The following is a 21171-nucleotide window of genomic DNA, read 5'->3' as shown; positions in this document are numbered from 1 at the left end:
GTTGCCCAAGTGTGTTATTAGTGTTTTCCCCTCTTTTCTTCCTGTTTTAAGAGACTGGGATGCAACCATCTTTTGTTTACTATTCACACAACATGAACATATCTGTCCATAAACACATCCTCGTGCTTTGCTTAAATCTGCTGCATTCAGCTCTCCTTACTTGCCTGTCTCACACTACTAGACAATAGCATTCACAGTGTTAGTGTGCAAACTTAGGGCCCTATCTTGCTCGGCGCCTTATGCCCTTGTGCCTAAACTTATTAGACTTTATTTTTTTCCTATTTTTTTAAAAACAATTTAAAATACCGTAACTGTAGTAAAAATTGCCGCTCTACAAAAATGCCTAATGGTTTAGGCATAAGGTGCAAGATACTGTGTAGGGCCCTGAGAGCCTCAAGAGGTTTTGAGTGGCCGATATGCAGTATGATGAAGTTTAATGATTGCGCTTCGTTCCATCTCACCCTAGCATGATTTGGTATAACCTTTGTTTGGAAAAGCCAGAAAACACCACATGGCCAGTTTGGAATTGGAAATGCATCACATTTGATGCTTTTTTAAAATCTCCCCTGAAATGTACACAATTTCAACCCATCACTAAGTTGAAAAATCTTTTTAGATCACACAAGGCAGAGCACATGAAATATGTGGCAAATCCAATCGCAAAAAACCTGCCGTTTAAGTAATGATGTTAACATGAACAGTGGCTGAGTTCTCTCTGCTTGGTTGGTCATTCAGAATGGGGAAAAAAATAAACCCGCTGTCCTGGTTTACCTCTGACTCACTGACTAAGAGCGCATACCACATAAATAAGGCTATGATTCTTTTGCAGCTGACCTTGGTTCGAATCTGACCTGGTGCGCAAGAAGTCACAATACTTTGCAACCACTACGTGCAATTGCTAGTTGACAATTTGTCATTAGTCATTTTTTAGTACACTTTAGGTTGGCCTGCCAGTATGATCATTTGTATTTGGAGAAGTGAGTACGTCTCTAGACGTTCTGATTACGGACATTCTGCATGTTTGCGTGTGTGAAATGTTTTGGTATAGACTCTGGCTTCTATAGGAAGAAACTTAAATGCTGTGGCGTTAATGTTTTCCTGCCACATGGATCGCTATTCAAAACAAGGTCATTCATTGCTTACCTTTTCTCACCTGTTGTTCCAGCCAGGTATTCAATCATTAGTGATAATTAAACCTCTTTATTTATTTTATTTATATTTGATTACTATTCTTGTTGTAAAACAAAAGCGAGACTGCGAGAGCAGCTGTTCATGCTATGAAGTTTCAGACTCTGTAAAGTAAAATTAAATAATTGCTAGAGATCAATTGATAGGTGTACACTGTAGTAGTTTCACTAGTTTGCGATATTAGCAGCAGGCAGGCAGACGGGCAACAGTGACACAGTGATTACCTTTGACCTGGCAAGGTCAAAGGTAATCACAGTGAATCACAATATGCCCTCTGGGCAAACCAAGTGCTTTTGCGACCAAGAAGCAGTGATACTGTACGTGTCTACAGTGTCTACAAGGCTGTCCTCTTCCAACACCTGGCCCGTTAGGATTATGGCTGGTTATGGCAGCATCATCCATATCATATGAATGTAACTTTGCAAATGCAAATTGGTTCACAGTTTGACTAACCGATCCTCACAGCACATGTCACCCATCTTAGATTTCTCTGGCATGCAAAGCCCATTACCCTCCACCACTAGAAATAGTTTATTTAATCATCTCTGAAGCAGATGTTTTACGATGTTTAGTTCAGTCTGCCAGGAATTTAAGGAACCTGCTTGAAAATGTGACTGCTTATTCTGCTGTGAAATAATGTTCCTTGTGTTATAAACAGGCCTTTGGCAATGCCAGGACTGCGAAGAACGACAACTCAAGCCGCTTTGGGAAGTTCATCCAAATCAACTATCTTGAGAGTGGTGTTGTCAGAGGGTGAGGCACTGTTTATTATTTTTCTTTCCAAAGCAAACCCATAGAGACTCATGCCTTTGTACCTACCCATCAGGAAGCATTGTAAAAAAAACAAAAAACAGATCATGGTTTTATCAATTATTTACATTGTTTATCTTGTCTTCCTCCTGTTTGTGTTCTTTCACAGGGCAGTGATTGATAAGTATCTGCTAGAAAAGTGTCGCCTGGTCTGCAGAATTCAGAATAAGAGGTATGAACAAAGACAACTAACCCATAAACCTATCTGCTGTTAAAAAAATTACATAAACTTTCCAGAATCAAAGCACTCACTGTGGCAATTAATTATTTACATGCTTCCTTCACTCTTATGAACTTGAACTAGTATAATGAGCTTGTCCTGCATGGAAAGCAGTGGTTCCACAGTCAATTTCATATCGCGATTATCACGCTATCCAGAAATATAAGTTGATCACATGATCTCATCTCCGTAAGTATCCCTGATTGATGACCACTTGTCCCCCTCTGTGACGTGTGTAGCAACTTCCATGTGTTCTACTACATGCTGGCGGGAGCATCCAAAGAGGAGCGCAAGGAGCTTCAGCTTCTACAGCCACAAGACTACTTCTACCTCAAGGAGGTACACTTGATCCTCACAAGTTACTGTAATCATCTACTGTAATCACCCCTTCTAATGGTTGCTGTCATCCCAGGATAGACTCCCTTCTGTACCATCGCTGAACGTAGAGTGCTAACCTTTTAACAAAATGTTTTGTTTTAACTTATCATACCTTTTTTTTTAATAAAGCATCAAAATCAGTTTAACCACTAACCCTTTTTTATACTTTGACTACGCATTGTGATGTGATATTTTCGAAACATTTAGAAAAATCTTGAATGATTTTAACACAAATCTTCTCTTCTGGAGAGGCTCTACAAAACCTTTTCAGATGGGGGGGGTCTGTAGCCAAATCCATTTCAATGTATGGGTGCTTAACTTGAACCAGTGGTCTATGTCAGGGGTTCTCAACGTTTTTGGCTGGGGACCCCCGGAAATGCTTCGGCAATGTCTTTGAAAACGATTCTATATACCGTTGCTTTCAGTGAAATGCACCAAGCTCTCACAGACGCATTCCTTGTATGTGCACATACAACATTCCTGCCAATAATTCTTTTCCTGATATGTCTCCACCCTCTTCGACTCTTGTCTGCTATGTCCTCGTCTCACAGGAGAACTTCCACTTGGAAAATGAGGAGAAACTCAGACATGCCTACAAGAAGCTCCACCAAGCTATGGAGATGGTTGGCTTCCTGGCCTCCACCAAGAAACAGTGCGTATACAGGTTTTGATGTGAAAAGGAATTGATGCGATGCATGTCTGGATGAAACCTCCTTGTAGTGCCCAAAGCCCTGTACTTCTGGCACTACTGGTTACTGACGGTTAGGAGGTTGTTCAGACCTGTGTAGAAGAACTGAAGTCCAAAACGTTCCCATTCAGTCGGTATTACCGCTAAATCATATTTAGTCCAAATATATACTTCATTCTAGAAATTAAATACAATGAAATAAACATAAACGGCCATTAACGCATACAGAGACCATCAGCCTAACAAACACAGTTTAAAATGGTGTGCCTCTGCCTGTCGGCAACACCTGTGCTCAATCAGGCACTAGGCTTAAATACCCTGGGTAACCATGGCAACTTTGGCCTCGCCCATGCCCTGCTGTGATGTCATCAATATATATCAGTAGACATCGTATGGCTCTTGCACTCCTTATTGCCTTTAGAAACAAGGTTACAAGAGATTGTGTGAAATGTTCATGAACTGTATACATTGTATCAGATAAATAATATCTGTAAATGCGTGTTATAACCACTTAATACCTCTATACTTTGTTAGTTGGTTATATTCTTTCTTTCGTCTACTCTAAGACCAAATCTCTCTTTTGGAGGAGAAATTAATTTGTATTCATATTTTCAAGTTGTTTTTATAACATACAACCACACAAAACTACAAAAAATAACAATGCAAAAAACACACCAAATGTTTTTTAGCGTTGTAGTTCAGCTATTGTGATTGGCCATGTTTGGCTGATGTTCCCCCCCCTCCCAGAATATGGATGCTGGGATTGAAGTGGTTCAAATAAGTATCGAGTAACCTCATTATGTCACACTGTGAGTGACAGCTGCTTGACAATACCCACACTGTCATGATGCAGTAAACACCCTCCTTATCTGGTTGTCCAAGAACGTTAAAACAATGTAATGAATCGTTTGCATGTCCCGCTTGTTGCAGTTCTAATACAATGCACATGACCCCCAAACGATCCTTGCGGTTCATCTGTTGGACATTGTTTACGAGCACGTTGCACAGGGGTGACAATTCCTACGAGCTGTGCTTAATCACCCGTGCAAAACGTAGCGGAACGATGTACTGTCTGTATTAAAATGTAACTGTCTCCCTGAAGTGCTCTTTCTACCCTCTCTGTTGGTGACAGCAGCAGGTCAGGGCTTGTCAAGTCAAACAGGAGAAATATGCACCAAGCATATCAGTGAGCCTCTGACTGCCTCAGGCCATGGTGTGTGTATTGGGGAATGCAGCGCATTGTTCCCTACTGTAGTTCTCACCCCTAATTGAGGAGCAGTGTTGAAGCCATTCGAATATTGTTGTGTGTGTGTGTGTGTGTGTGTGTGTGTGTGTGTGTGTGTGTGTGTGTGTGTGTGTGTGTGTGTGTGTGATTCAAGAGTGTTACCAGATTGGTTTAGTGATGCTTGCGATGTCTTTGCTAACATCCCAAATACACCTGATGTTTTCTTTGTTGACACCAGTCACAAGGAGGTCCTGATTCTGGAGGTGGACTAGGCATTCCAAGATAAACATTCTAAGTATCAACCATTACTTGGAAGTATAACAAACATGGGTTATCGCTGTAGATTTGCCATACTGATATTCGGAAGCTTGGGCCATGTGCATAAACTGACCATGAGTGGCCTAATAATAGCTGGCATGACAAAAAGCAAAGCCAAACAACTTGCCAAATACTGTTCTGTTTCGGCTGTTATAGGCAGTTTGTCTGTGTGGAGGAGGAGGAGGTGCCATGTGTATCCTTAAGTGAACATGAACTGTCAACCCTGTTATATTTGTCTCAAATTAATTGTAATTTGTGGATTCAAGTGTGTGTGTGTGTGTGTGTGTTGCAGGATATTCTCTGTCCTAGCTGCCATTCTGTACATCGGTAATGTAACGTACACGTCCGCAGAGGATGGTCACGTCCTGGCGGTTGGACCTGATGACGTTCTGTCCAAGCTCTCGGACCTGCTGCAGGTACTTTCACGAAAAGAAAATCGCCACACTTACATCCTATGTTACTGATCAAAAGTATACTAATTAAACTATTGCATATTGCATGATGTTGTATCATCTAGTTCAGGGATTCCCAACCTTTCTATTCTATCAACCACGTACCGGCTGAAAGTTCATAAAATGTTTGCGGACCGGCATGGCTGGGGGGTGGGGGGCAGCGGTGCGTTACGGTCGCGCATCATTGTACCAAAACACGGAAGACGGTTGTCTGACCTCAAGTGACCTATACCGCTGCTATATTATTATATCACAACATAATGTTATATCATTGTCATTGACCATGTCATTGATCCTGGTGATTCCCTTCCCGCGCACCAGTGGGACATGTCCCGCGTACCAGCACAGGTACACGTACCAGTGGTTGGGAACCTCTGATCTAGTTGGTGTACAGATTCATATGATGTGCAGTTGTGTACAGTACTGTGTGTATGTTTACTATTCAATGATGGGAAGCACTTTCACAGCTTGTAGTTAACCCAGGGGTTTCAGTAGCAGGTTGGTAGTCCTTCAAAATCACAATTTGTCATCAGTTCCTTTAATTAATTACAGGAACTTCATTGAACTCGATTTTTCTCACATCATCAAACTATGGTTTATTTCCCTCTAGGGTAGCTTTGCTTTTGGTGAACCTCTTTTTTTTTTATGTGTGAAGTAAATGGTGCTGTAGCATATGGAACTATGCTTTCCCCAACACTATATTTTTCTCTACTGTAGGATTCTTTAGACTGTGTCTCTGTATTGTAGGTCAAAAAGGAGATGCTGGTGGAAGCTTTGACCAAGACGAGAGTGAGCTTTTTTGATGAAAAGCTAGCTATGCCATACACACAAAACCAGGTACAAATTCTTAGTTAACCTGAATTTAAACTTATCACTGATGGAATGAATTTGCTCCTCTTGGGCAGTGCGGGATCAGACCAGAGTTTATATTCATTCGAAATGTGATTTGTTGTTACCCACAGATCACTGCAGCGCGAGACTCCTTGGCCAAGTCTTTGTACAGCGCTCTGTTTGATTGGATCGTCCTGCACATTAATCACGCCCTGCTTAATAGACGAGACATGGAGGAGTCTGTCTCTGTAAGTAACAATTCTAAAGCATGAGAATGTTCATTATCAACTGCTGCCATTTCCACCTTTGAAGATCTTGCGTTTTCTTTTCTAAGAAAGATGGCCTCTTAAATTTACTTTTTGAAATGAGTGCTGGCTGGTTTACAAATTAAGCTGCAATCATTTGCAGGATTTTCTCAAATCCTAAATCATTAGCACCCTAAAGCTTCAAAGTATTGGCATTTTCACTTGTTTTACCTGCCAACTGTGTGTGATATTATGTGATGTTTTGTGTGCTGAGAGACAATTAGACATTGAAATGAAATCATAATTTCCTTAACCACAAACGGTTATTATGGAATTTGCTTCCAAACGTAATAAGTACATTTACATTGACATGAATATCTTCATCTTTCAGCCATACTGCCCTGATTTATAGAGAACGATTAACACATGGCCATCAAATAATTGACTATGCTAGAAAAGTGTATGGAATAGAAATGTTACCCTACACCAGCATTGCTGCTTTTCCCATCAACTAAGGCCACATATCTTCCAACAACTGATCATGTATCATTGCCATAGCACGGCAGTGATAGTCTAATTTGTCGGGGAGCGTTGGTGGTCACTAATATGGTTGGTGATGGGATTTAATTCTGTTTTGTTCCAGTGTTTGTCAGTGGGCATCCTGGATATCTTTGGATTCGAGAACTTTGAGGAAAACATCTTTGAGCAGTTCTGCATCAACTATGCCAACGATAAACTACAGTATTACTTTAACCAGCATGTCTTCAGACTTGAGCAGGTGAGTTGACTTTCTGACCCATCTCATTAAAAGGACTTTCCACTCTAGTGTGGAAAGCCCTCAGCAACTATTTAGCCCCAGCACGTTGCATAGCTAAATCATTCAGACCTTTTTCTGTAAGGCTAAGTTTGAAGATGAGTAGCTGTCCATTATAGAGATGGGGTGGGGTTATAAATACCAGCTCAGTGGCCTTGTGGTTAGAGTGTCCGCCCTGAGACTGGGAGGTCGGGGTTCGATCCCCGGCCGGGTCATACCAAAGACTCTAAATAATGGGACCCAGTGCCTCCCTGCTTGACACTCCGCATCAAGGGTTGGATTGGGGGTGGGAAGTGAGGACGCTGGCGTCGACTGTTCGCCGCTTCACCTCCCAATGTATGAATGAATGAACCATTGTAAAGTGCTTTGAGCACTTGGAAAAGCCCTATAAAAATGCAATTCATTCATTATTCATTATAAACTGAAAGTAGTCTTTGCTACCCCATAGATGGGTTGGTGGAGGTCTGGCAACCCACAGCGATAATGTACCATTTCTTTGTTTGCCAATAGCCAAAGACGAAGGACAAGAGAGTTTCGAGACATCTATAATGTACCGTCTGCACCAGTGTCAGCTAGAGAAAGTCCTCCATTACAGTTTATCTGATGAATACATTTTAGCTGATGAATAAAGTGAATCTGGATTCTGATGAAGCGTCTGCCTGCGTTCTTTATCGTAGGAGGAGTACCAGGCAGAGGGCCTCACCTGGCATAATGTAAACTACACTGACAACCTGGGCTGTATTGAGCTGATCAGCAAGACACCGACTGGACTGTTCCACCTGCTGGATGAGGAGAGCAAGTATGTGTAGTTGAGGCTGGCTGCAGTGAATCTCTTCTGCCCCCTTCCTTTACTTAACATTTATGTAACATGTGGAAGGACTACACCCACATAAGACGCTTTGTAGATCACCCAGTCTTCCCTGCAGTCGTGAATATTTAAATGGCATAGAATGATTTGCATGCATAGTGTTGTACCTTTTTGTAACTGCGACCAAGATGCTAGTATAAGCCACTCTTGGTCGGTCCAAAACCTTCAAGCGCTGCCACAATACAAAATTATTGACGGATATTTCAGTGTTCTGATTGGTCAAGACAGCATGTTTTAAACCCTAGATCTAAATGTATATTGAAACACTTTTATTTATTACATATTGCAGTGATGATAGTGGTGTATATTTTCTTACAATCTCACGATAGATATGTATCACGATACAGAGGCCACAATGCAATATATCGAATCGATATATCTCGATTAAACGTTTATTCAAAATAATGACCATGTTGCACAAATGCAATGAAGCACTTTCAGGCCCACAGAGATATTTAGATTAAAATAAATGTCTAAACATCCTAACAAACAGTCTGGGAAGAGAGTGCATTGCGTTAAACAGAGGTACGTTTGGCAACACTGCGTCACCCAGACAATTCATGCCGTTTATTGCTGTATCGATACAGCAGCCTCTCGATCGATTCACCTATCGTTTGGATGTTCGATCGATATATTGCCACATCAATTAATTGAATGCACCACTAAGTGATGTAAATGTGTTTTCAATGTAATGGGTCCCAGGACCCAACGGGACTCTTTTAGACATTTTATGAGTCCTACTTCAACGACAGTATAGTACAGCATTGCATCGCATGACCCCCGGAGGATGACATGATTGCATCCTTTCTTTCTTTTCTTTTTTTAACACTTTATTTAGATTTTTATTGGTGAATAAATGAAAAAAACATGTGTACATTTTGTTGTATCTGACATGTAAATATCCCCCCCTCCCCCCATATCAAGGTCAGAACAAGACAAATAAAACAAAGACAGACAGTACAAGACAGTAAAAGTAATTAGTAAACTAGTTTTGAAAGTACTAATGTACATAGTAAGAAGAGAAAAAAAAACAGCATTTTCCATCAGGGTATGGTATCTAGGTTACATACATTGTATCCATCTTTCAGTTTAGATAGTAAATTGCTCTATATCCAACTGTCTACTTACTGAGGGCCTCTAACCAGAGGTCGCCCAATGTCAGGTTTGGTGTGAGGTATCAGATTGTACAGGGGAATATGGGTTTAAGTGAAAGGTATACTTTCTACAAACTCTATGAAAGGGGTCCAAGTCATAATGTATCTATCTTTAGAACCACTACGGTTGTACCTTAGTTTCTCTAGGGGAATGATTGCATCCTTTCTCAATTGATCGAACCAGGAACCTTCCAATTCTCAGATCACCAGCAAACGCTCTGAGCCTTAAGGTGGTTGCACACTGGGTGTGTTTTTCGGAAAACCCGATGGAGAAACGCTGCTAAAAATCCGAAGATCGCGCCCGGTGTCGGCGGTGTGTAGGGACCTTTAGCCTCCCATATGTAGCATAATCCTCCCTCTCTCTGCGTTCTATTATGATATTCATTAAACTGTTGAGTGAGAGCAATCAGTGGAAACACAATTTCTGTTGTTATTCCAAAAGGAAATTGAATAAACAGGATGTTTAAATAAGTGATTGTCAGAAAATTGTAAAACAAGCTCTGAGGAGGCCTACAGCAACACTCGGCATCTATATTGTATGAGACGCATTTCTCAACCTGTTGCACTGTGTATATATAGTGTATATACTTAAGACTCTAGAAGTGTAATATTGATCCAAGCTACAGAAGACTTTGTATACTATACTAAATATGGTGAAAGTGATATTGTGGTTCTCTTCTCATTTCCTTAGCCGTCCTCAGGCTGAAGATGGCACCCTGTTGGACAGGTTTAAACAGCAGCATCAAGACACCCCCTTCTTTGTGTCAACCACAAAGATGGAGCCTACCTTTGTCATCCAGCACTTTGCCGGGAAGGTCAAATATCAGATCAAGGTGGGGCTATTGGTGAACACTGGAGACATTTCTTGCCTAATGAAGGACGTGGTGGCAGATTAATCTGCTATAATTATGTTACGTACCAGCCTTTAGCTTTGGTATTTGCTCTCTGGACGACAACCTCAGTACAAATATAATTTATGAAAAGCTACTACAGTGAAGTCTGTTCACAGAAGTTGTTGTAGGATATGTGGGGATTATCTGACGAGGTACCATTTGAGTGGGCAACCTTACTGTACATATACTAAATAATACTAAATTGTTTATATGTTCAATATAAGTAAAAAATAATATAGCCTTTCCACAGGAGTATCTTTTTATAGTTTTCCAAAAAGAACAGCTAATAGCATAACACAAAGTTATCCCCCTCACTGGTGAAAATTCCGGGAGGAAAAACTGGCAAGCACCGGGGTGAGTTGTCCAGTATTCATTGTGAATACTGTATGTGTAACTGACTGAATTAAGCATGACTTGACACTATTTGACCGCTTACCCTGTTGGTGGCTGGCTATACTTCATGCTGCTTACTCTGCCGATCTCACACTTTTGTAAGTGTCATAGCCGACTCACCCAGTGCATATAATATTATTATGCTCAATACGTACTTGTTGTCTAGGCTTTTAGTTATGTCAGAACTTCATTTAGCTTAGCGTATCGGATACAGGCATATCTTATGTGGGGAAAATACCAGTTTTTTACAGCCTCAGTTGTACCCAGGCTACGGTGCCGCGAACCCTTAACGGCATCGGCCCACCTTGGCCAGCCCCGGTCTGTGGCTCTGACACATTTTGGCTTTCAATATATTGTTGAACAGTTAAGACAAACTCAAAACTAATTTTAATCAACCTTTAATAAACCTGCTTAGTTATGACCATAGCACAACCTGGTCTGTCCACTACTAGGCTCTACTGTGTTTCACTATTCTCTTTGCTAAATCATCTGTGAATGCAGTCAAGTGGAATACAGAGTTGACACCACAACTATAACGAGTACAATGGTGAACTATATAGTTATCGTTATAGTTCTCAGTGTGAACGGGAACCCTAACTCATGACATCACACAGGTAGCCCACATGACCCCCTCGACAATCCAGCTAAATGGAAATTTGATTCACTCGTTGCATAATTATCAGTCAACATAGAATCACATTCAGCTTTGTCAAATCACAGGTTCACAGGTGTAAATAAAAATAATTGTGTGCATTTTGTAAGAACATAGAGGGTAGGAAAAAAACAAGAATGACCTGTGTATCATTAACTGCCCCCCCCCCCCCCCCTTCGTTCGTTCAATCACTGTTTTGTAGCTCCAGTTAGCTCATAACATTAACCACTGTAGAGTTATACTGCCTGCCGTTGCCATAGTCGATTACACTTCGGCTTTGCAGCCTTTCAGGGGTTAGGAGGCACTCCCATTGGCTTAGGCGGCATTTCAGAGTATGGGTTCAGACTCGGGACAGCCAAACATGACTAGGTCCTCAAAGCCAACCCGAGCAAAAATAGGCCAGGCTTCACCTGGCAAAAAAAGTGAACATTGAGTTCAGATCTGCTGGTAACAAATCACTCTGGATAAGCATGTCTACTATGTGGCAAAATAGAGCATTATCTAAGCAAGCTTTCCCTGGATAATGTATGATTTAAAAACAAAACGTATACATGGAACATGTTATGCAAAGTCAAAGTCAAGTCTTCTCTCTTATAGGATTTCCGTGAGAAGAACACAGACCACATGCGTCCTGACATGGTGGTGCTGTTGCGAAGCAGCAAGCGGGCGTTCATCCGTCAGCTGGTTGGCTCCAGTCCGGTAGCGGCATTCCGCTGGGGCATCCTCAGAGCCACCATCCACATCATAGCGATCTTCAAGGAGATTGGTCGTCAAAGGGCAGAGTCAAGTAGGAGCCTCATGTTCAGGATTCTTCCTCCTTGTCTATTTACCTGGAATTCTGCTTTGTATTGTTCTTGGATGCTCACTAGACTAGGAGACTAAAATTAACAACGTGAATGTGTTTACTTTGTTGTGTGCTTCCCTTCATCATTACTCGTTTTTCCTTTCTCGTACTCCTCGCTTGTGTTCTTGAATTCTTAGGCATGCTTTGATGTCCAATTTCTCAACAGATGCAAGCAAACGCCGCAGCCGAAAGCTGGGTTCCATAAGGAAGAGCAGCATTGCAGTGGACAGGTTATCAAGGTACAATCAATACAACTTTTGCCTAAGGCTAAGCTGAGCCACCCAATATAATAGTTCAATTATACAATCAATTATACATGCACATTCACAACTCCTTGCCTTTCGTCCCATTCATGATCTCGTAGTTAATACATACAATTTATATAGCGCTTTCCAAGGTACTCAAAGTCGCTTTTCAGAACAGAAAAATACAAACTATTTTATTAGAAAAAGAAACTAGCTAAAAGGTTAAAGTTCAACTAGAAACCAAAAGGTAGACAAACAAGGTGTGTGGGGAGGGAGGGGGATTTATGTAAGTCTGAAAAGGTGGGTTTTGAGTGCTTTTGAACGTTTCGAAGGTGGGGGCAGCTCTGATGTGAGTTGGGCGTGAGTTCCACAGTGAAGGGGTGGCTACCGCAAAGGACCTGTCACCAAGTTCAATTACACGCCCCATGAAGCGTTTAATTTATGGAGATTATTTTAGTTCTTGACGCATTCCTAAGCCAATAATTTGATGACCGGCGGAGACTCAATGTAGACCCTGCATGTCTCAGCCGGATGCACCACAGTGGATTCGACCTCTTGTGGTGTTTGGCAGGGACGTACCACTGCGAGTGCAATTTATTTTAAATTATTTGATATTTTTTTGTTTGTTTTGAAGTAGTGAAATAGTGTTTCAAAGAAACCATAATCAGCTCATCAAGGTGTCTCTCTGATATCCACAGCACCAGCCTCCACCTGGATTTCTCCTTTGATCGCTCTGATGAACATCCTCTTGATGTTTTTGAAGACATCTTTGCCAGCTATGAGAAGAAGAAGTATGTGGAACATATGCTCCTGATATTCAGCTGTTGAAAACATTCATTTAGTGAATTTGATTGAGGTGATATGCCACATCTGTCTTTAGCCGCATCATTCCATCATTTCCACTCATTTTGCATTTGTTCCCCCATAGGAAGAACAGAGGCAGCCGACCGAAACAGCTCATCCCAAAGGTATGATATTTTGATAATATGCCCTGGAAGTATACGACAGGCTGTCACCAACAGCTGTTGGCTATGTTTATTGCCTTAGATATACAGACTTGTCCCAAAGTGCCATCAGCGTGAAAGAGACCTTGTTTATTCATCTTGCATACATTTAACGCTTTTTTTATGACATTGGAAGTCAATGTTTATGACCTTTGGAGTCATAAAGCTGAGAGCTGTTATCATGTTGTTTCTCCACAGAATCTCATGGACGTGCGCTCTGTCAAATATGTCATGGGTCTCACACAGCACAGCCAAACTGCCATGTCCCTCCTCTGTCCCCGCCAGTGCAAGAAGCCCCCAAGTATTAGTGCACAGTTTGAGGTTTGTCTTCCTCTCTACATTGACAGTGGAAATGTATATGCGGAAATAGAATGTTGCATAAGAAAAGGATTGGAGTCAGTACACTATTCAGTTCACCTAATTAAGACTATAAATTGAAAGAAAAGATTGCAACTATTTATTCATTGGATGTGGTCGTGTAATGTTCAAAGATAACTGGTTTTACAATGATGAAGCAAACTGTCAAGAAGCCACTATGAGCTGTAATATGTGTCTTTCAGGCTTCACTCAAAGTGCTGCTATTGACTGTTGGCAAAGCTGAGCCGTTCTTCATCGTCTGTATACGCTCCAATGCAGAAAAGGTAAACTGTTACTACCCTGAGCTACTTACAAACTGGATTTAACGTACTCTAGTGTAATGTGTTTCATCATATTCAGGAGTTGACTAAATGGACAAGTAGTGTTTTGGAATGGAACCCTTCAGAGTCAGACTATGTTTTCTTGCAGAAGGACATGCATTTTGATGATGAGTTGGTGTTGGAGCAAGTGAAGTACATGGGCATGCTGGAAACCATTCGCATCCGCAAGTCTGGCTACAGTGCCAAGTACACGTTTAAGGTGGGCGATGACTAATGTATTGTAATGGTAAAAATAACACTACAATGGGCTTAACCACCTACTCCATATGTGATTGTATCCGGTTTCTTTTGCTGACAAAGGAATTTGTTGCGATGTTCCGAATGTTGCTACCAAGAGGCGCTGCTGCAACACAAGAGGAAATAAGTAACTTGCTTCTGAAAATGAAACTGGATCCGACCACCTACCAAATAGGGAAAACCAAGGTAATGAACTGTGGCCAAACCAGTTGTAATTATGAAGAGTAAAAAGTGCTGTTTTCCTGTATAGCTCTATGGGCAGAGCATAGTAATAAAACTGAAAGATGGGGCTCACCTACGCTGAAAGTCTATTGTTCATCTTTGCAGGTTTTCCTCAAGGAAAGGGATAGACAGCGACTCCAAGAAATGCACAATAAGGAAGTGATGCGTAACATCATCATCCTGCAGCGCTGGTTCAGAGAATGTTTGATTAAGATGCACTTCATGCAAAAGAAAGATGCCGCCATGCTCATCCAGGTGATACTGAGATAAGCTCACAGCATGCTAATCCTAATTGATTATAGATACAATCATATTCAAATAAGTTTTGCTAGATAGAGGCAAGGAAGCAACCAAGGTGCTCAGGAGGTGTGCATTGAACCGTCATGTTTCGACCTACTGTATACAGTCTTCATCAGGGCTGATAAAGACTGTATAGGTCGAAACATGTCGGTTCAATAACGTTTTCCTCCTTTTACATCAAGTGTGCCCGGATCTCCACTTTGTTCTATATCGAAGTTTTGCTAGATATTGCCTGCAAAGGCCCAGAGTTGACAGATAAACGTTGTGAGTTTCAGAGATGCTGGCGTCAGTTCGCTGTAGAGAATAAGAGCCGAGCTGCCACAGTGATCCAGTCTGCGTGGCGGACTTCACTGAAGAGGAAAGAGTATATTGGTCAGCTGGATGATGTCAAGGGGATGTCTACAAATCGCCCTGGGCGACAGAGGTACGTCATAAGCTTCTGTCACCAGAAGAGTAGTCTCGCGTAGCCAGACAACAATTCCACAATCTCCGAATGCTATATATAGAGTCTGGAACTACACCTACAAAATATATTTTAAAATATCTTTGGAATATTTTGTATTTCCATTTCTGCTAAGCAGCAAGCTATATACAGTATGCTTAGATGATAATTATTAGGATAAATTGCACCACTTTAAAACCTCTTGAGCCCCATTGCCCCTGCCGGCGGGGGCAACGGCTCAGAACCTCCGAACAGCGCTCGGCGGGTCAATGGAGACCCATTTGGTCTCCGGTTCCAACTCCGATGTTGCGGATTTTCCCCCTGGACCCCCCCTGGGGTTTAAGAGGTAAAGACAAAACTGAAGTGGGGAGGAGTCTCCACTTCCACTTTATATTTTACTTAGCTTCCAGAAGCATTTGAAAATTGTGAGAGGCATCAGTCTGGCAACACGAGACTACCAGAACAGCCAATTCAATATGTGACACAATGTGTGAAGAACTGGAATGTATAGAATTATGAACTAGTGATTCCCACACCTGGAAAAGTATGGGCATTTTGTAAAATCATGGAGAAAGTATGGAATACTGAAAAGGCCAATAAAATAAACTCTGAGATGAGTTTTGTTTTCATTTCGAACAGACTTCTGGGAATCTCAGTACAGATAACTATCACTGGTCAGAATTTATTGAGATGATTTGACAGCCCCTTGAGATGCAGAATCTCTTTTTCCTGTCTGGGTGCTCCATGTTGACCCTCTGCCAAATCATTCAGCTAACATCCTGATTTGATCTGATCACAGACCGGGAGGTTGTGTAGAAAACGAACTGACCATCTTTTCAAAAGGGTAAACCGTGCTGTAGTGAGCCAAGTCATTTATTAGATTTGCTTGGTTACAGATTAGCTATACTAATGGTTGAAAATAGGGCAGCCTACTATGTTAAGACACTCTGATTTGTCGACAAAAAGGTCGACAAATCAGAATTTTTCTACTTATCAGAAAAGTCTGGAATTTTGAAGTGTGAATAGACTAGGGCAAGAACACTCTAGGCAAGTTCATACAGCGTGTTTCAAAAACTGTTTGCTTAAACTTGGTAGCCTCTGCCCTTAGGGCAGAGATTATTATATTAAACACAGGTGACTAAAAGTAAAATATGTGTGTAGGTATTGTTATACTGTATATATATGCTGTATATTATTGAATTAATTATGTGTATCAGAACACATGAACTAGGCCTACCCAACCTGAATCTAAAGTGTGAATCTAAATTTGAACCCTGGTCATTACATTGGGGCCTGATTTATTCTTAGTTGTGCACGGAAAATGGCAAAATGAAGTATATGAAGTACAAATCACCCACCCTAGAAGGTTAGGAGGGATGATGTAGCAGCTGAGTGGTACAGTAGATGTTTAGTTCACCCATGCTGGAGATCGACAATCTAATCCAAGTACACATGGCAATGATATTCTTATTGAAAGTCATAGGTGACATCCCATGTGGTTTGTATGCATGGTTACAGTCTGTTTAGCTTGATCACACACATTGCATAATGTTTTTCTTAAGGTATTGCTCAAGTTCTCTTATCAGCCTTAACACCCCCAAAAATATTTTTGCCATTGTTGGGCAACTCGATGTCCAGATGACATATTAGGACTATTACAGTCTTACAATTCCTTATTATTTTATCATTTTAGAGCAAAGCATTTTTCATGTCTAGTTTCTTCACCCCACAGGTCTTCCCTTCCAACTGACAAACTCTAGATATTTAAGTCTGTAATGTTCTCATAAATAAAACAAAATTAAAAAGGACAAAAAGTTATTAATCTAATGCAAAAAAACATACCCATGTGTCTTCATATATGGGCATGTGATGTGCCGATTTCCACTGATGTTAGGTAGGTGGTTGTTGCGAACGCAGTGAGCACTTACTATGAGACCTAGCAGATCATGTCTGTCTGTCTGTCTGTCTGTCTGTCTGTGTGTGTGTGTCCGTGTGTCCCCCCTTTGTGCCCATATATGGAGCTGAGTGATTTGTTTGTGATTGATGCAACACACTCCATATTTGGACGTATAGCTGCTTTGGGGACTCCTTATATGGTTATGGCTAAGTTAAAAACTTAACTTAAAAATAACTTAACTTAAAAGCCCGTCATTGCTGGGGTTATTGCGTTGCCCCATTATCTGTGTGGCGTGAGCCTGCACAGATAATGGCCAAAAAATGTAACTCTACATATTGTGTCTGTGTATTTATACCCTATGTGTGTAAAGTTTCCAATTTAATATTTATTAAGTCCTACACAGTAGACACTGTTACTGCAATCTCCATTACTGGTTCTCTGACCGCACACAGCGTGGAGAGGAAAGAGTTGAAGAGACAGTCGGGAGTAGAGCAGCACAGCCCCAGCAGGAGGGGGTCCCGGCAGGCCAGTGGATCCCCCATTCCGCTCCACAGACCTATGTCTGTGCCACTGGACTGCCTAGCTGGCTCCACCAGCCCCACTAGCCCCACTAGCCCCACTTCGCCCCAAAGCGGCTCCATCCAGCAGAGGAGGAGCGAGGGAGATCACTCTGATGACCCAAGTCCAGAGAGACGGCCACGGAGGGACAAGCGGTTGGAGGGGTTAAAGTAAGTTGTATTACTCACTGATTCTGCCCCCGTCTCTGCTTCATCAAGTCATCAAGTGTCACACTTTTCTGATCTGAGCTTATCTTGATGAAGAAAAAGGAACGTCCCTCGTCCTTATCTCATATCACTGTTATTTATTTGTCGGGGGACTTTTATCTCTACGATTGGCAACAATTGTTCTTTTATTTCACTTTGTGACACAGGAACAAAGGGAAGTCGATGTCTGTTGACGAACTGTCCAAGATCAGCTCTTCAAGCTCCGATAGCGCCCCGTCTGCATCGGAGGTACCCCCGTTTATCTAGTTATCGTTTATATGGTGTATCAGCAGAGAATCAATTCTAACTACATTCACTTTAGCTTACGCTAGGGCTTTCACTGATTTTTACTAGTTGCCTAGTTCACTAGACGACTAGTTGTTTAACTAGGCCTACCGATTATGTAAAAATGTAAATAGTATAAAAAAATTATTTATTTTTAATAATAGTTGTACATTAAAAAAAACTGTACATTGGTGACTATAACTATAATCTAGCGAATCTTGAGGCCTACAAAAACCTTCTCGTCAACTAGTCAACTAGTACCAAGAAGGTCGACTAGTGGATTTACTAGTCGACTAGTTGAATAGTCGACTAGCTGCTTAAAGCCCTAGCTCATGCTATTTCTAGAGTTATAACATTGAAGTGGTAAAACGGTGATATTAAATACTGTGATAAAAATTACGTTACAACTTTTGTATTCAAAATGTGTGTGTTTTGTCATTGGAATGGATTCTCTCTCAGTGTTGTCTGATATATGAAGCGTTATTTGTTATAAACTGTAAGCTTACATCCTGCCATTGACGAGTATGAATAGAGTGTCCACAGAGCTCAAACAATGAAGGTCTTCCAATCTGTGGCCTATGCCCTCTCCTGGCCCAAATAGGACGCGGTGCGCCTCCGCACGAAGCCCAGACGCAGGCGGCGATTAGCTTACGCCCGCAGCGGGCTGGTGGTTAACTTTAGTAAATCCAAGGAACTCCAAGGATACTGGAGTTTTCCTCTGCCTCCCATGAGCCCTGACGGCGATGGGACTTGCATGAAGACCTCGGCCAGTGCGGTGGACATCCGAGTCCTCAAGCCTCGGGTCAAGGTATACCGAGTCCGACCTGAGGCACGAACTCTTGAATAACTGAAGCTGTGCTCTCTATGCATGCACGCCTCGCATGTCGCATTGGCCGTGTACCGTATGGCCCAAATGGATGACTCTGTGATGTGCTGGGTATTTCCAGCTTCTGCTGTGCAACCCAGGATTCTGAGAAATGTTGCTGTTTTTTTGCTGACATGCAAAAAATGAAACAAGAATGCAAGGACGCGAGCGGTCTTTTCCACAGCTTGTTTCAGACCTTTTTTTTGACAACTGATAACAAAGATCGTAGGTTTTATAAATGTACCTTTGGTCACCTCAAACCAAACGAGAAGGTTGTTTGTTCCTTGTGGCTAAAATAATTTTAGACTATTACTAATACATCCTGTATGAGGAGCAAATCTCAGTTTTGAAATGGGGAGAACGGTGGTGGCGTGATTAAAACGACTTGCCTAACAACATTACTAACACGAGCATCCTTATTTTGGATAATGCTAGCCCATAATCAGAGCAGGACATAGTTAATGTGAAAACAAAATATAAAACTAAGTCTAAATGTAAGTGGTGGTGGGATAAAGTACTGTGTGCAAGGTTCAGTATCTGGTACAAATGGTGAAGTGGCTCATCTAATCATTCTAATGCCCGTTACTGGTTTAACATGGTGGTGGGAGAGACTGGGATTCATGGGTGTGTGGTCATTGCAAGGGACTCTGGTGCAGAATGTGGACACCATATATGGAACCATATAGTAATTATAGTATCAACAAGTGTACTTTGCTTCATCTGCAACTTCACTCACTGGATACGAAATATTGATATTTTGTCTTGACGTGAATTTTGCATCACACAGTTTCGCATACCGGATGAAACGGAGGGAAATAGGATCAGTCTACCAGCCTATCGGTCTAAGCCCATTAATGAGCCAGGCTCTTCTCCTTCAACACCTGAGAGGTAAACCCCCTCTAGCCAATGTCTTATAACAAACATTGTCTTTTTTTTTCTCAAATAATGTTATACATTTTTTTTTGCATGGGATTCATCAAGGTCATTTCTTTGTTCTCTACAGGGTTTGGTTTAATAAATTTCTGAAGAAAAGAACGCCCAGATTCTCTCCAACTGAGGAAAGAGGAGGTAGACCAAACATTTCCTAAATTATGATGAAGCTGTAAAACTTCTCTGTCAAGCCCTGGGTGTGTTACAAAAGGAAAAGCATCCACACTACTGCCATCTAGTGGCTAAGAGCTTATCAAACCTTTGAGAGGCTTTCATAGTGTTTTTTTTGTGTGATTCTAAGAGCTTTAGAGTCTCTGCTCATTCATAATAAAAAATAATCATAATACACCAAACATCTAGAGTTATTTAAACATATTGAATAACAACTTAATTAAAGCGATAGATTAAAATCATAATCAGAGCTGGTAGCTGACCAACTCGGACGATATAATTGCAATGTGGCTGGTTTGAATCAGGCTGTACTGTAGAGCTATGTTTCTTGTCCTTCGCCTCTCTCTGCCCTCAGTTTCATATCTCTCTTTACTATCTACATGCGAGGGCAGGGTAGAGAGGCTGCTTGGGGAACAGAAGGTCTCAGGTTCGATTCCCCCGCCTGGCTATGTATCAATTTGACCACCTGAGCAGCCATCAGCTGAGTGAAGATGAAACTGAATCTCCCCCCCCCCCCACAGGATTAATAATAGTAACACGCCTAAAAATATTAAAAGGGGAAAACGGCAATAATTTCAGACCCACCTGTTGTTAATTGAGTGCAATTAATCCTGACCATGTTCAAACTAATACTCTCTCACATGGTTTGCATGCAGGCACATTACCCAATTATAAACCACATCCCTACCGCAAGTCAACGGCACAGGACAACGGACGGCGTCGGAACCCCACCATTCGGATCAGTCGGGCCACTCGCGTCGAGCTGTGGAACTCCTCTCTGGAGCGGGAGATCACGGACACCAAGGAGCTCCGCGACCTAGATGAGTTCCTGGGCGTTCAAGTGAGCTCTTTACCTTGGGGTCAAATGGAGCAGTGCTTCCCAAACGTTTTAGCCCGTGACCCAAAAGAGAAATTAGACGTTTGGCCCGGGACCCAAACTATTGAAAATAGCCGATCTACAAGCTCACAACGCGGCGCGGCGTGAGCTTGTAGATCGGCTATTTTCACTACTTCCTAAACATTTGTTTTCTAATTTATGGAATTTATTAGATATTTTTTTGGTTTCTTCATGAAATTAGTGATTTCTTTTTTTTTTCTTTTTTGGTTTTACATTTTTTGAAATAATTTAAAACAAAAT

At 41.6% G+C, this 21171-nt stretch overlaps 1 protein-coding gene across 3 annotated transcripts in view; it reads left to right on the top strand.

Annotated features, from left to right (window-relative positions):
• The window catches only part of LOC308325846 (myosin IXb), a 38992-nt gene that overhangs the window by 6604 nt on the left and 11217 nt on the right, over positions 1-21171 (top strand). The window contains exons 3-28 of one of the 3 annotated variants that reach the window (XM_080778562.1): positions 1847-1941; positions 2108-2170; positions 2458-2557; positions 3148-3248; positions 5120-5243; positions 6027-6116; positions 6242-6358; positions 6999-7133; positions 7847-7968; positions 9883-10024; positions 11727-11916; positions 12140-12212; positions 12917-13009; positions 13147-13186; positions 13421-13543; positions 13783-13863; positions 14012-14119; positions 14221-14343; positions 14485-14634; positions 14955-15103; positions 17471-17746; positions 17950-18031; positions 18669-18875; positions 19720-19820; positions 19936-20000; positions 20690-20874. In XM_080778562.1, coding sequence (XP_080634688.1) covers positions 1847-1941; positions 2108-2170; positions 2458-2557; positions 3148-3248; positions 5120-5243; positions 6027-6116; positions 6242-6358; positions 6999-7133; positions 7847-7968; positions 9883-10024; positions 11727-11916; positions 12140-12212; positions 12917-13009; positions 13147-13186; positions 13421-13543; positions 13783-13863; positions 14012-14119; positions 14221-14343; positions 14485-14634; positions 14955-15103; positions 17471-17746; positions 17950-18031; positions 18669-18875; positions 19720-19820; positions 19936-20000; positions 20690-20874 — 3135 coding nt within the window. Of the gene's footprint in view, positions 1-1846; positions 1942-2107; positions 2171-2457; positions 2558-3147; positions 3249-5119; positions 5244-6026; positions 6117-6241; positions 6359-6998; positions 7134-7846; positions 7969-9882; positions 10025-11726; positions 11917-12139; positions 12213-12916; positions 13010-13146; positions 13187-13420; positions 13544-13782; positions 13864-14008; positions 14120-14220; positions 14344-14484; positions 14635-14954; positions 15104-17470; positions 17747-17949; positions 18032-18668; positions 18876-19719; positions 19821-19935; positions 20001-20689; positions 20875-21171 lie in introns of all 3 variants that reach the window. The other 2 variants (XM_080778561.1, XM_080778563.1) reach the window with 2 other exon arrangements.

Source organism: Protomyctophum bolini (assembly GCF_963924005.1).
Source record: "Protomyctophum bolini genome assembly, chromosome: 12".
NCBI classification, from domain to species: domain Eukaryota; kingdom Metazoa; phylum Chordata; class Actinopteri; order Myctophiformes; family Myctophidae; genus Protomyctophum; species Protomyctophum bolini.
The sequence above is the reverse complement of the archived record's forward strand: the minus strand, read 5'-3'. Positions and strand labels throughout refer to the sequence as shown.